The sequence below is a fragment of the Apostichopus japonicus genome, chromosome 22, assembly GCF_037975245.1.
Source record: "Apostichopus japonicus isolate 1M-3 chromosome 22, ASM3797524v1, whole genome shotgun sequence".
In the NCBI taxonomy this organism is placed as follows: Eukaryota; Metazoa; Echinodermata; class Holothuroidea; order Aspidochirotida; family Stichopodidae; genus Apostichopus; species Apostichopus japonicus.
In genome coordinates, this window is record NC_092582.1 from 1,750,313 (window position 1) to 1,765,891 (window position 15,579).

General features: G+C 36.5%; 2 protein-coding genes across 2 annotated transcripts in view; both read right to left on the reverse strand.

Moving 5' to 3' along the window:
• Positions 1–1,972: 1,972 nt before the first annotated feature.
• Positions 1,973–9,482, reverse strand: LOC139963783 (endothelial differentiation-related factor 1-like). The gene is made up of 6 exons (XM_071964908.1): positions 9,087–9,482; positions 8,527–8,578; positions 7,395–7,472; positions 6,419–6,501; positions 5,311–5,404; positions 1,973–4,391 (listed from the first exon to the last, which is right to left on the reverse strand). Exons 1-6 carry the CDS (start codon positions 9,282–9,284, stop codon positions 4,333–4,335), a joined length of 564 nt encoding a protein of 187 aa, XP_071821009.1. The 5' UTR covers positions 9,285–9,482; the 3' UTR covers positions 1,973–4,332.
• A 2,880-nt stretch (positions 9,483–12,362) lies between these two features.
• LOC139963784 (uncharacterized) overlaps positions 12,363–15,579 on the reverse strand; it is a 35,375-nt gene continuing 32,158 nt past the window's right edge. The window contains exon 3 of the mRNA XM_071964909.1: positions 12,363–15,074. Within this exon, the coding sequence (XP_071821010.1) occupies positions 14,938–15,074 (137 nt within the window). The 3' untranslated portion in view covers positions 12,363–14,937. The remainder of the gene's footprint in view (positions 15,075–15,579) is intronic.

Below are 15,579 nucleotides of genomic sequence, written 5' to 3' on the forward strand. Positions count from 1 at the left end.
GTCATAGACAACACCTTGGACAATTTGGTCAGGTGTGAGTAAGTGGCTTGCCAGCAAGTCTTTCAACTGCATTTCATATAAATAGACACAGAGAGATAGAAATATTTCTCTGGTAAAAGCTCCATGGAGCTACACATGTTTGTCTTCTCATTCAAACAATGCGAATGAAACACACCAAGAAGAGCAAGAAAAACACAAGATAATTGAAATTTGCAGTGACCAATTTGCCTCAAAATATTTATTCACAAAACTTGTAGTCAGAATTAACACACAGATAAAGATAAAAGCAACTTGAAATAAAGTTTTACTTTAATAAGCCATGCATCAATTCAGCTTAGAAAGAGATTATGAAGTTAAAATGCTAACTGCCCCACTTTTGGATGACATCAAAACCAAAGGAAAGATAAGGGGGGGGGGGGTGGGATATAGCAAATATTCCCAAGTATCATTTTCACTTTACAATCACTTGCTGTGAGGTAGTTTTTTTTTTTTAAAAAGGAACAAAATAAATCAGAATTATCCAGATGCAGGTATTCAAATTTTTACCACTTATCTGTAAGTTAACAAACTACATTTCCAAGAACCTGCTTTACCCATTGTTTCTAGTTTATTTCATAATTTCACTCAATTTCATGCAAAGAGGTATGATTAAAACTTGAATGAGGATTGCACCCAACCTGTTCAGAATAAACAGAAAATAATGTTTTGAAGGATTGATAGCACTTCATTTTACTAAGCTAGCATAAACATGTTCTGACCAGATTTATTCATGTTAGTAGTGCAAGGCTAAGAAGTGTTAATGCACCGCTCCTCCTCTCTACAACCCAACCACCCCCCCCCCTTCCCCAAAGGGTTTATCAGCTGATAATTACCTGAACAGTTCTAATGAAAATAAAAATAATGGTATTATTTTGAGGAGGCAATTCACAATCCAAACATTACAACTTTAATCATTGTAAAAAATTAAGATGATATTAGTAATATATTTGATCTTTCACAGAAAACAAACCTTAAAGATAATATAAACCCCACCTAAAACAACAACAAAAACAACAAATATGATCATAAACTTTATACTGGAAAGCAAAAAGCCAACATCTCAACAAAATGGAAAAGCCAAGGAAGTAAAAATCAGTTATGATGGATGAATCAACATTTATACTGACAAAAGAATAGAGCAACAAACAAGAGAGATGTGAAGATTTAATAAGGATTTTCATAATGGTTACAGAACAGGTACAAACAGAAACAAGAATCAATATTACCACCTTTTTACGGTAATCAACGAACTAGCCAAGAATTTGAAGGATTCAAGCTAGTCAGTTATGGCCTAAATATCAATGCAGCATGCTAACTCTGTGTCTAAGAACTTTGGACATTTTGTTTGTTTTTCCCCCTTGAGTATTTCAATTGGACAATAAAATGTCTCAATGAGTTGACATGCATTGATTGTGGCAGTGGTATGCTTGTATAACTTTGAGCATGGCTGACCATTCTAGCATATTTAGCGGCAATGCTGATCACTCCTACAGTACGTATTAGGGTAACATACATTTGATTGTCACTGAAGGATCTAGCAGAGATAATCTCACATTCTGCTGAGATGACTCAATAGCATTAAGATGTAAAATCTATTTCAGTTTGAGTATCAGCAGATATCTCAGTCTTGGAACATTTGATTGGGAGGAGTTTAGAAACATTATTTATACACAAAAAGCAACTCATTAACATTTAACTTTTTGTCTACAACTATTTCGAGAAAAATTGTAGCGCACACACTTTACAAGAAATACAGAACAACTCCTTCAAAGAGATTGACACACCGTACAATGGTTGCATTGTTAGCATTGCTATTGGTTCATGCCTGCTACATGTACTTATACATTGGTAGGTTTCATGAACCTTTGTCTTATAATATTAAGGATGTAGCTGATGATACCTACAACTATCAACTCCATACTTATTTACACACACACACACACACACAAGAAAAAGAAAATGATGGTAAAGTATTAAAGAGCCATTGATACACCAAGAGAAATAGATTGAAGAACGAAGATTACAGTGTGAAATGTCAATCCTACTTAACTCTTCTTCATAGTTATTTCCCAAAAAGTTGATATATTTATAATGAGAGCTACAAAAAAGGACTATGATTTTGCACGTCACTTTTCTGTTAGGTTTCATGGTTTTCTTATATTTGAGAGAAATGTCGGTCAGCTTTCCCTTGTGAAATATGAAGAATGATGCATTGTCAAAGTGGAAAACAGAGGAAAATGAACAAGGTCTAAGACAAAGTGAACCACAACATGAATTCTTCAGTCCACCATTGTATGTTGTTATATGGTATTCCAATTAAAATGAAATCAATTTGTTTGGTATTAATGAGAAGATTGACTTGCTAACTATGACAACTATTATGCTTTTAATTGTTTCTGTGTTTTGGTAAGTCAGACTTTACACTCATAAAAATTCCTTTAAATTCTAATGAAGTCACTTTCATCTACTTCCCAAGTTGCCCATGGTTGTTTATTTTTACAATTGAACTTAACATAAACATTTCTAATTTAAACAGAATAAAATAGAAAAAACAGTTATTGTAATGTCTACAGGACATTACAGATTTTGGTGCAAAAGTACTGCCCCACATTAAATGAAAAGTCAAGCAAAATTACATCTTTACAAAATGGAACAAGCTATGAAGACAAGAGCTGGGATAAAGAGGTTCTTATTTTCACCTATGATTACACTTTCCTTTACCTTGAACCTTTACCGATATCCATCGAGTGGATAAGGGTAAAAGGGACCATCTTTGCCAAGGAATATAGGTCATACTGATTATCCTAGTTCCGTCGTACTCCAAAAGACAAAAACTTATTTTATTAAACCATCTTATTCAGCAATATGTCAATACCCTTATCAACACAATTTTGAATATTTCTATCAAGAGCTTTGCAATTTTAAGTATCTATATATATATAGTGAATTGGATCAGCGAGGAAGAACCTTCTATAAACCTTCACCATAGAACATACAGTACTTGTACAATTCAATTCATGATTCAAGTGTCAGTACAACTGAATGTGATGACTCTGTAAAAGGAGAAACAGACTATGGCACCACCCTGTGTAACTCTACAATACCAGGTGTTTCAATTTCTTTTCCACAAGAAACAGACTATGCTAGCACCCTGTGTAACTCTACAGTACCAGGTGTTTTCAATTTCTTTTCCACAAGAGCCAAAGGCAAGCAGTAGTTGGAGCATTGGGCTGGATAGAATCAAACTACAGGGTAGGACAATAGCATGTTCATTGTTCAAGCCTTAAGGACCCACGAACCCCGTTAGTGCAAGTTTGTGGAAGGCTTTTTTTTCCCCTGCAGACAGAATGGAAATCTTCAATGAGCCAAAGTTTCCAACAGGTCCTCCTGTTAAGAGTCCTTGATATACATGGTTGGCATGCCAGTTACATTATGCACTGGATCATGTGTTGAATGGCGCAAGCATGAACTGAGGTTAATGTTAACAATGGATTATGTGATCAGTAAGCATTTATATTTATACACTATATTGATAACTTCTAGTACAACAAATGTTTATGGGGATGTTATGAGCTCACACCTGGATAAGTAAATATAACACCTGACGTCATGACAACATTTAAACATTTACGTAATAAATTCCTAATGATAATTAAAGTTGGTTTTGCTTTGTCAATGAAACAACTTGCCAAGAGAAGGTGCATCTTTTTTTTTGCTTTGGGAGGGGGGAGGGGGGGGGAGGGTGCATTCAAACCAAATAATGTATGCATCGGAAGACTGGTTACGAGAGGTGATTAAAATAAATCTAATAGGTCCAAGTTTACTGCTTCTCAGAACTGCCTCTAAACATGTTTAGAATTAGCCAAAACTGGTCTTTTTGCATCAAAACCTGTGTAAATTTTGTGCGCTGTTACTACACCATAAATGTTTCATTCCATAACTAAAAAAACTTTGTTTAAGGGAAATTTAATTATCTCACATTGTCAAGATACAACAATTTATAAGACATCATCAGTTGACATTAGCACCTCACGACAGATTTATTGATGATCAATCGGTTAAAAAGAAAAATCATCACCAGAAAGTTTTACACGTTCAATGTCCATCCAGCAAATGATTCCCATCTGAAGTCTACCTGCTGTTTTCAAACTGGTTGTACAATGAATGCCCTCATTTTTCCGTTATTCCGTGCACCCACTGTGGATTAAAGCATTACTCTGCTCATCGGTCACCATCCATTAACTAACAGCTTGTAAATAAATGATTGTGAAATGTCGGTGGAGGCAATATTGATCACTTTTTCTTCCCAAATGTTAACGGCTGTCCTTTTTCTTTACCTCTTAGTTTCATCCCTGCAGATAAGAAACAAGAAAAAGAGAAGGAACCAAGGTGGAAAAGAGTTAAACTGTTTAACGCAAATCACACAGACTCTCTTAAATTAGAAAGATCTGTGTGTTAGAAGAAGATGTGACCTGCCATCAGCTCCTGGCCAAAGTTACAACTTCTTATGATTGAAAATTCTTGGCATAAACTGGCATTTCTGAATACCAAATGGTGGTTATGGTGAGTGCAATCATTTGAGATTGTCGGCTTTCGGTTTGTTTTTGGTGTAAGAGATGTAAAAATAAGATATTTTTGAACATGCTGAGAAAGCAGGCATCAGTGTTGACTAAAGCCCCATGAGTTAGGTCTACAGTACACACAGGTTCAAAGACGAACACACAGTATGTGCTTCAAATGGCAGAGTGACATTTTGCAAAATGTGGGGGAAATTAACAACAGTTCAGTCAAGATATTCCAGGTATTGTATGCTGAAAATTTAAAAATGGGGTAAAACCCATCAGATCTGTGGTAGGAGTACAACAGTATTAGTATGAGTACAGCAGCATGAGTACAATTACACAAGCAGAATTCCCCTTAGTATCGTTACGAGTACAACAGCAGGAGTACAATTACACAAGCAGAATCCCTCTTGGTATCCTTATGAGAACAACAGCAGGAGTTGGATTACAAGCAGACTCTCAGTTGCTATCAGCATGAGGATGTGTACAGTGGAAGGCTCTCAGGGCGACAAGACTGAGTACTCAATATTCCTGCACAATACTAGATTTGTACACAAATCAATGAGGGCTAGCACTGCATGAGCAAAAGCTACTATACCAGAATACAAGTACAAGTATGGATTTACTAAAGTCTGAGGCAGTAAATAGATAACATTTATTCAACATACTTGTTTACAAATAGAGATGGAAACAATTTAGTTGACCTTACCGATAGCCTTTTCAATCTTTGTCATGATCTGGTTGTTGGGAATTGCTCTGCCTCCTTCATAGTCGTTGATCACCTGTGGCTTTTCATTTATTTTCTGTGTTGGAAAACAAGCATCACAGAAAAACATCATGGAAAATAATGTTATAAACAAACACATGCAACAAGTTAGGAGGGGAGGGGGTGGGGGTGTTCAAGCAAGTCCTCCAACACTTTCCTTTTACACATGTAATTTCAAGTCAAGTATGCAAGGTGAATATTCCTTGGGCTACAGTATATTTTGCAGTTTAGGTGGGGGTAGGTTCACATGAGTTATGCTCATAGTTCAATAAGTTGGTTTAAAATATTTCAACTCAGATTTATCCCATGTTATGTTCAAAATGTACCAAAATAATCACAAAAATTGTTATTTTGAACTTGACATTGAGTAATAGTAGAAAAATTAAAATTTCACAGCAAAATGCAATGCTAGCGATCTTTTTTAGAATCAGTGAACAAAAACAACAAAGTACTATATTTTATATTAACAGGGAGGTCTGGTCAGTCAAATGTCGAGGCCATTCGGGCTACGGGTTGCCTCCCTCCCTCCCCCCCCCGCCCCATAGATTATAGAGAAGAATTATTCCCTAAAGTATTAAAGAAGAATGACAAATAAGAAAAATAACATTTCCTAAATTTTATATGGAAGCTTTAAAACTACCCTCTCTTTATGCATGAATATAGGTTGGGATGTAAAGCCAGAGATTTGAATTTGGTCACAGATTTTGCCAAACTCAAAGCAATTTGGCAAATTGGTAAAAGCTAAGAGACATCCTGGATGGTTTCATAAAGTGAACTTTAAAAGAATAGTTCAGAGGTCTTTCATATTTATCGCATATAACCACTAAAAATAATATAAAAATGGCATATAACTATACTCCTTCAAATCTCAGGTTGAGAGAAAATAACATCTGAAAATTTTGTTGCATAGATGATTTGTTATAAACAGGAGTGTGGATCCCCCAGCGAAAAAAATAAGATTTCAAATACACAAAATATTCAGTTTTATCAATCTTTAAATGTGAGTTTCACAATCTGCCAGCCAGTTAATTCTGTTAACATATTTACATACTGTTGCCAAATCCTTTTGAGTCATTCCCTTATCCTGTCTTCCTTGCTGGATGAGTTTGCCAACATCGATGGTGATACGATTATCTAGACCAAAGAGAGAAGAACTTAGATGAAGGGATGCAGAATGACAAACATTGGATTATTTCTCTCTTTTTTCATCTATGCATGAGGAGGAGTGCACAGAAGGTAGGTGGGGGGGGGGGGGGGGAGGGGAGGGACTATAAGGATTGCTTTAAACTAAAAAAAATGCACTTAAAGTCTTGAATATGTTATAGGATTGAGATGGATAGTAAAAATACATGGAATGTTCAGCAACATCACAGAATATTAGAATCCCAAATGAGACTGTATATATTATCTATTTCAGTATAGTCTCTAATAGCCTCTAATAGTGAAGGCAGGGCAAGCAAAATTGCTGTGCAATTCTACTGTAGACACATTATTTCTAAATAGATTTTCTCCCTCAACTGTTTTCCAATACATACAATTGTTGGCAAGAAAATAATGTAAACTAGAAGTTTCGCCCCAAGATGGAGATATTAAACGCCATCAGCATGAAAGCTTACGTACCTGGAAAACCTACTCTGTTAACATTAGCCGCATCACATTTGCACAGGGAATGAAACGATTTGTAAACTTTAAAGGTTTGGGAATGAACCAAAATAAATGTTTAGGGGAAAAAACTTTCTGTTTTGAAATTTTAAGTACTAGCAGGTTAATGGACAGGTTCTAACTACAAGGATCTGTTTTTGAGATTAAGGAGTTTCAGTTATGTGTAAATTTTTAAGGCAACGAAGGCTTACTCAGAGTTAAAGCCACATTAAAAATCAAATTTACATTACTGGTTGAAAGATCTCTTTTCCTCTGATTGCTGCATAGCCAATGAGAGAGGGGGGAGAGAGGGGGGGCAACATCATGGAATACTGTTAAACAGAGTAGATATTGCAATAATATATTTTACTTGATTTCCTACTTACGATGCAGCTCTTCGGTTTCCCTATCAAGCTTGGCAGTATCCTTTGAAGTAGAATGTTGTTTGTTAGAACCAGCATTGACTGAAAATACAAACAAACAGAAATCATGATAGAAAATGTATTTATTCCCAAAACAATTTAGAGGGTCTCATGGTCTTTACGGACAGTGAAGACTGACATTTAGCAAAGTAAATATAAAAAACATTGAGACTACTAAACAACTTTCTTGAAACATTTCTGAGCAAGTGATAAATACTACCGCCGTAGACTTCCCTCCCAGGTGTTACTTGCTTTTTAAAGAATGCAGAACACTACAATTCGAGTAGCTGGAATTAATTTGTTTATCGTTGATAAAATGTTCTACACGTCTGTTAAACTAGGCAAAGAGTTGTAACATAAGCTGATGACATTGTGTTTGAGGTATCACATTTTGTATAGTATCGTTAGCAACATTTTGTGAGTTTTAAAATACTGAAAGCACTATGGTTTTGTGTAAAATAAACAGCTTTGGATTTGTGTAGATAGTCAGTTATACAGTTTGCATAGTAAATTGCAATGTGAAAGTGGATAAATGATTGACTGCAATACGACACTAACCTCTTGAGCAATTGATTTACATGGCTTTCAGGCCATAACCACATTGACATCTTACCCTCGCAAAATTTAGTTGAAAATTTTCTTGAGAGGTTTTTTCGTTTTGTTTTATCATTTGCTATACATGTGAAAACATTTTTAAGCAATACCAGTACTGCACTACCAGTAATGTACATTGCATACGTGTTTCTCAAGTGCTGGATATCAGCAGTTTACATCAAACAATGCAGTTGTGTTATAATACATCATATAACATATCCTGACCAAACTTTGTGTCTAAGTTGAGTACACCAACCGAGGAATGCTATACTAAAGGTTTTTTATTTTACTGTACTTGTTGGACAATTGAGCTTGGGATTGACTCATTTGAACAACCTAAAGAGATAACCAAGATTGTACAGATTGTACATGTTGCTTTTTGTATCCATGTCATTGCATTACCACTTCTGTAGCTAATCTGAGGTGACAAAAGGACCCACTCTAGGTTTGTACTGTAACACCTCTTCCCAAACTTTCAAAACAGCTGACGCTATCAACTTACACTTCATGGACGTATCCAATTCTTCACCTTTTCTTCTTGCAGCATTTAATGCCTACATGAAAAATGGGTAACAAAAGGGGGAAAAGAAAGAAGAGTAAAGGATGTTTGAAAACAAATATTTGGGCGTTTTGTAACTTGTGATATGAACTACTCTTCAGTTAACCTATTCAGCTAGCCATTAGGAGTGTAGGCCTTAAATGCATGCCTAATCATGTCTCCCATGCATGTGATTGTGAACACTCTGGGTGGAAGTCTGTTCAAGATGTCTCTTCATTTTCCCCTAGCCTAGGTTAGAATGAAATTGGTAGTCTTGAATGACCAAGAACAAATTGCACATGCACTGACAGTGATATGTACTGGTTTATACGACATCGATGATATTACTAGTTACTATAAGGCATATTCATCACATTTCTATAAGCATTTTAGCTTAGGCTGCTGAGTATCGTAGCCTATCGTGTTATTTGTATCTGTATAACCATGAACTAGGTAGTTCAGCGACTGTAAACAAATCAACAACTGGGTACGGCAGCGAAGACAACCTTTTTTATAAATCCTACCTGAGTTTTCTTGGCATCTTTCGGTCTCACTGTTTTTCGAAGATATGTAACGGTATCCCAGTCTTGGTCTGCCATCTTTGCGACAAGGATTGCGATGTATTTTAACTGCGGAGTGACCCTGATCCTGAAATAACATACGTTAGACCTCAGAAGTAAGTGTTTGCTTTCAGTGACCATGTATAGTAGTACATGTGTCATTACAGCTTGCGTTGCATCATACAGCTTGGTTTATTACTATATATGTAACAAACTAACATACATGGGTCCCGCTGATATCCATCTTGGGCCAACGAAACTATGACAGAAGATCGTTAGAAGATATATCACTCAGGATCCGTTAGTCTCATTACTAGGGAGGTCCCGATGGGGCCAAACTCTTAATTGTCATCTCCCAACCTATACATGTCCCTCCCCAACATGGAAAGTGGGCCTAGACCTAGTTTGAACTTAGGCTATTTACAACAGGGACTTTCCCTGCTTAAAATTGCCATGGTATTTCATAAGATAAGCAGTAGGCATAAACACTTCCCGCCGGTCCCAACCAAAAGCCACGGCTTAACTGTGAAAGCCTACGTGTCAGATACGGAAAAATTGGCTCTTGTTTGTCCTTTTATACAGTTCTGGCTTAACTCTTTATAACCCTATATGTGTCGTATTTACAACAAAACGTCGGTATATGACTTCAGATGAAAATGTTTTGCCATACAAGGAATTAATGTTTACCTACGCCACCACTGATTCTATAAGTTTATCCCCAACATGACACTTCGATACGTGTTTATCGTACGCCACCAGCAATCCATATTTTATATCCTCTACGCGACACGTCCATATGTTTATCCTCTACACTCTAGTGCTTCTCAACCAGATTCCCTACGCGGGTGAAGAAAAGAGTGCTTCCTTAACCCCCCCCCCCCCCCGCCTCCTCAAATATTTCTAAAAGGACGTACCACATATGTTTATTCAATAACTAATTCATTCTCGTACTGTAAAGAATTGGGTGGTCCTACAGTACATCTGTATCCTACTCTTTTTCGGCCGGTTGTTGTCTGTACTCGGAACGAAATGTTACAGGAATTGTTGTCTAACTTAGTGTGGGAGCACACCGGCGGTACATTCTTACAGGTTTTACTAGCACTAAAATCTGATCTGCTCATCAGAGCGGATTCCACTATTCTTTAGAGCTACCCCTGTACCCCCCCCCCCAGCCCTAATTTCCCAACAACACACCTTCTATACTTATGTATAATATGCTTGTCCTCTACGTCACCGTTATTTGTTTATCAACTACGCCACCCTTCTATATGTATACCCTACGCCCTCTTCATTATAATTATCATCTACGTCACCCGTCTATATGTTTACCTTACGTCTCCTTCTATATGTTTAGACAGGATAGGATAGGATTAAGGCGTTGGCGTTCCTAGCAATGAGGCTTAGCAATCGGGAGGTTCCGGGCTCGATATCCGACCGGGTCATATATAAGGTGTTTTTTCATCCAAGGGCAATCTACGGTTTTCGCATATGAAATTACTCTCTCAAGTGAAAAGATTCTAAATTTGAGTTAAAACGTTGAATTGGAAGCCACCCGACGTGAAAGTTGTATGCGGGTCTTCTCCCAAATTTGTGGTCGCTTAAACGTCGTTAAAATAACTGCTGATTATTATTATTATTATCATATTATTTATCCTCTACGCCACTGGACTATATGTTTATCCTCTACACTCCCTTCCATAAGTTTATCATCTACGCCACCCGTTTATATAGGCCTATGTTTATCATCTACGCCACTCTTCTATGTGTTTATCATCTACGCCACTCTTCTATGTGTTTATCCTCTACACATCCTTGTATTATGTGTTTATCTCATTAGTCTATATGTTTACTATACCCCCCTTCTATAAGTTTATCCTCTACGTCATCCCGATATATGTTTATCCGCTACGCCTCTCTTCTATGTGTTTATCCTCTAAGTCACCCTTCTAGTATATGTTTACCGTACGTCCCCCCGCCCCCCCCCCCCCCGCCTTCTACAAGTTTATCCCCTACGTCACCCCCATTCTATGTCTTTATCTTATACGCCACGCTTTCACATTCTTGTTTTGCTAAGTCATCGCTTCTGTAAGCTATACATACTAATATGGTGTTATTATGATACCCAGAGGTAACGGAAGAGGTTTCAATTTGGGGAAGGGGAAAGAACAATGGAAGGGTAGTTGATTTGATTTGAGGAATTTTACCTCAAAGTCACCTCAAAATGTCCCGACAAAATAGACTCTGTCAAGGGCGTAGGAACCGGGGGCTGGGGGCGCCAGCCCCCCCCCCCCAGTGAAAAATGTGGAGGGGCGGAAGTATCATTCCGCCCCCCCCCCCCCCGCTTCGCAAGTCAGAAAACCCCTTTTTCATTTCCAAATGAGAAAAAAATCTTATTTGGAGCACCAAATTGCATCTAAGGCCAGGTGAAAATGCAAAATTATATACAAAATGGAGTGGGTGGGTTGAAGTGTGCTATATTGCACCAAATTGCATCTGAGGCCACCAGGCCTGCCATCAGTCTTCAGCCCCCCCCCCCCACTCAAAAGTACCTTCCTACGCCACGGGACTTTGTGTGCATTCTGTAACACAATATGCAAATTTTAGTTGTTTTGAATTTAGAACTTTTATCAAGACACTATGAATATAGAGAGAGAAGGCAGGCGTATGAGATTTTGCTTTCTACAGTGGTAGTGAATATAATGACTTTAAACTTTGACAAAATGGTACCCTACCCCTTGCATGGCTTGTTTTTAATTGTAAACTCGGCTAATCTTTCAAGTCAGTGAATCTCTATATATGTGGTCACTGTGGTGGTTTACTTGGGCGAATGTCTGGTTATACCTATGATATCTCCCACAGGGGACAAGATTTTTACTTTCTGCAGTTGGGGGTCTAGTTTCTTGCCCTAATTACTTCTTCACTACTAACATATGGTTTGCTTCTTCTGTAAATCTAAATAAGTTTTGCCAAACTGCGTCGCAGCCTCCTTAAATTAAATTTAAAATCGCCCTTGTCTGTAATATAACCCAAGTATATACTTGGGAACGAAAGTAACGATTTGCAGTATATTATTAAGAGAAAGGTGATATATAACGTCGGCCACAGTAGTACTGAACAATTCCCCCCTCTATTTTAGTTATAGTTACATTATTATATTTTACAGTGCTTTATTTTCGAAGACAATGAAACATAATTAACAAATGAATGACAATATCAAAATAAGACAAGACAAGAATGATGTAATATTTAACATTTATCATTTAATGATATTTTATCAAGTACATTGCAATATCGCAAAAAACAAAACCTCTCTATTATCATAAGTAGATTTTCTTATGTTTTTCGCTTTAAAGAATTACTTTAAATGTATGACAATGCATGTCAATGTATTTAAATGTTTATAACAACCCTAATCGGAACAAAACCATTTTGTTGCTTTAACGATAATGACTCATTGTCTAAAAATAGCATAAAGCGAATTCTGAGTTCAAACACTGTTTAACTTAATTCGTTAATTTCTAAGTTTCAAAATCGGCTGGCCAATGGGAGTTAACTTTTCTTAATAATAATAACTGTATGCACCTGTGTACCTGGACGTTTCATATGCAGTAGGCCCCGAACTATTAATATGTGAAAGGTCTAGAACCTAAAGCGATTTACCATTTACACTATAGGTCTCAACGAGATCTCAAAACACTATTCTGATAACGAAAGCGCCTGCAGTCGTTTCTTAATCCAACCAACCAACCGCGTAATCAATGAAAACAATTGTAAATTCATCCGGAACTGTATCACATTTATCATAATACTCAATGGATAAGTGGGTTTCAGTTTAACCATACATACATCAACATATATGTTACATGACTTATATATAAGTCATGTGCTTTAAGTATATTGTCATGAGTTCCAACAGAAACCTTAACATTCTGTAACTGCAAATAAATTACAGAAAATTACATTCAGAGGTCGGGTGACCATGGCTGAATGTCATGTTGGGAGACTATCCGAGACTTCCGCTCATGCGTGATTGAGTTTTCATTTGCATGGATCTTCTGATGGCTTCTGATTGGTTCCCATCAAATGCTAATAGAGTATTTTGCACTGAATGGATCATGTCTGTGGCAAGTGTGGTGTCTCTGTTACATCTCATTACCTACCCTCCCGCTCCACAATCCTCTCAACACAAAATACGTAGATCTTAGAAATAAACCTAATGATAACTATAAGCATTTTCTTTAAATTTGTCGTATTAGTAAAATATACCAATCAATGTATTAAGGACATTTACATGCAAACGATCATTAAAGGTTGGTCGTCCACACGATAATCAAAATTATGATTATGTTTATCAAATATAAACTTGGTGAACGTTAAGTTACAACTATTTTTTATCTAAAATACAGTACGTTTTAAGAAAAATATAATGACGGGTAGAACAAATATTGTCCTCCACTTTATAAATAACTCTGGTTGAATCTTTCGTGACTCTAGTTTAGTAGATAGGGTAGATCTTAAATAGTTTATCTCGCTTCTTTACGCATGACCGGTATTATTTTTGGGGTATATACAGGGCCGGTATTATTGGGGTGGGGGGGGGTAGGGTTGTAGGAATCTCCAGAATTTTTTCAAACGAACATCCTGATGCGACTAATAAGTCATTCTAAAAACGATTACAGAATGAGGTTTAATCACTTAGCTTGAATTTACTGTCTATAGAGCCCACTGTACCCATTTATTAAACTATATTTGCACGGCAAGATTGTATTTTTATGGAACTGCCTTTTGAATGACAGCTATCTGGTATTTGCTCTACAATTTAAATCATCTCTGGTAAGATATAGATTATTGTTTTGCAATTATAAGCTATTATTATAATCTGAGTCCCCAACACGTAAACATTAAAATTCCTTAGTTTAAAGAAAATCGGTGTATTTAGAGTTTGCCGTGGCTTGGAAAAGCATCCATGTATTAAGCTTTAACTTATAGTAAAAAGTTCCTAAAGGCAATTTGGGAACTGCTCAAACTAGTGAAGTTTTAACCAGCGTTATGATAAATGAATAAATATTACTTATTTCCATAAAACGTAACTTATACTTTATACTTGCAGATAAAGAAATAACAAAATGTCCTCCTAATACCCCCCCCCCACACTTCCACCCTGCTCCACGGGTGCTTCTTTTGTTCACTAACGCTTGGACGACATTTTTATTTTGGCAAGGACATTTTTTTTTAAAGAGTTTTGCATATACGTTAACATATGGTCATCGAAACGGCTACACATTCAGAGCTCGTATTTAATTTAAATCAAATATAAATATAAATTTAAAATCGAATTGTATCAAGATAATTGTCGATATACATGAAGTAGCTGTCTAAAATGTTCTACTTGTGCTTCTAAACGTCAAATATTCCCAACCATGCATTATAGATGACATTCAAGTTCAACAAGGAAATGTTTCAGAAAGACGAATCTTCTTCTATCAAGATGGTGATAATTACGGGTAACAATAAGAGCCAGTTGAGTCCTTTCTGGCATCTTTGGAAACAAGAAACAATCATAACGAAGTGTTTAAACTGGGACAGTCTTTCGCGCTTGTTAGATTAAAATAAAAAGACAGAGCCTAGAGTAAGAGAGAAAACTCAGATGAATACAACAAGTGCTAGCAATCTTCAATAACACCCATTGTACTAAATCTACTGAATTAAGAAAATTACAGTTACTGAATTTCCCGCGTTGTCTCTTATTCTTCTGCTATATACAGTTATGTCTCTGTGTGTAGGAATAAGAAGCGCTTAGTTTATATTTCATAAATTAAGATAAATCTTGTGTTTTAGATGTCCTCTTCCATCCTGCAGAGCATCTGTTTCCTTGGCAACCATATCCGCTGTAACGTCCACTGTTATACCGCCTCTCGTCTACCTGGTGAGCTGTATCATCTGCCAATGGAGCTAAGCAAAAAGACAATAAACAAAGCAAAGAGACAATAAAACAAGACAAAAACTAATAGTCTGTATCCGCTTTAAGAATAACGTACGGTGGCCCAGAAAGTACAGTGGACATAAAGTTAACTTCGTGTCTATCTTAACCGATGTTGAAATATTAGTATATAATGGAAAACTAAGACGTAGTTATGCGACAATTCGGCTAAGCAATATATGTCAAATAGTGTATACCTTCTAAATTGCCATAATTTCAAGTAATAATAATTTCTTGTCCGAAGTAAGAAATATATTGTAGTAATGAAATAAAGAAATTCAGAAAAACAATTATAATATACCACTCGCGTCTTCATAACTCGGTTACTATTTTGAAACCTGTTTTACGATTACTTTGGAGAGTTATATTTATACCTATAACTTGTGTGATGTCAACACATGGCTATAACATATCTGCTTAACTAAGAGCTTCTCTCTTTTGCATGGAAGCAATATTAGGGCACAATTATGCTTTTTC

Excerpts from the sequence above, each read along its gene's own strand:
- LOC139963783 (XM_071964908.1), bottom strand. The coding sequence starts at position 9,284 with ATGACACATGTACTACTATACATGGTCACTGAAAGCAAACACTTACTT. Across the intron at positions 6,502-7,394 it reads GGAAACCGAAGAGCTGCATC|ATAATCGTATCACCATCGAT; the intron begins GTAAGTAGGAAA and ends TCTTTGGTCTAG. Across the intron at positions 4,392-5,310 it reads AAAGATTGAAAAGGCTATCG|GGATGAAACTAAGAGGTAAA; the intron begins GTAAGGTCAACT and ends TCTTATCTGCAG.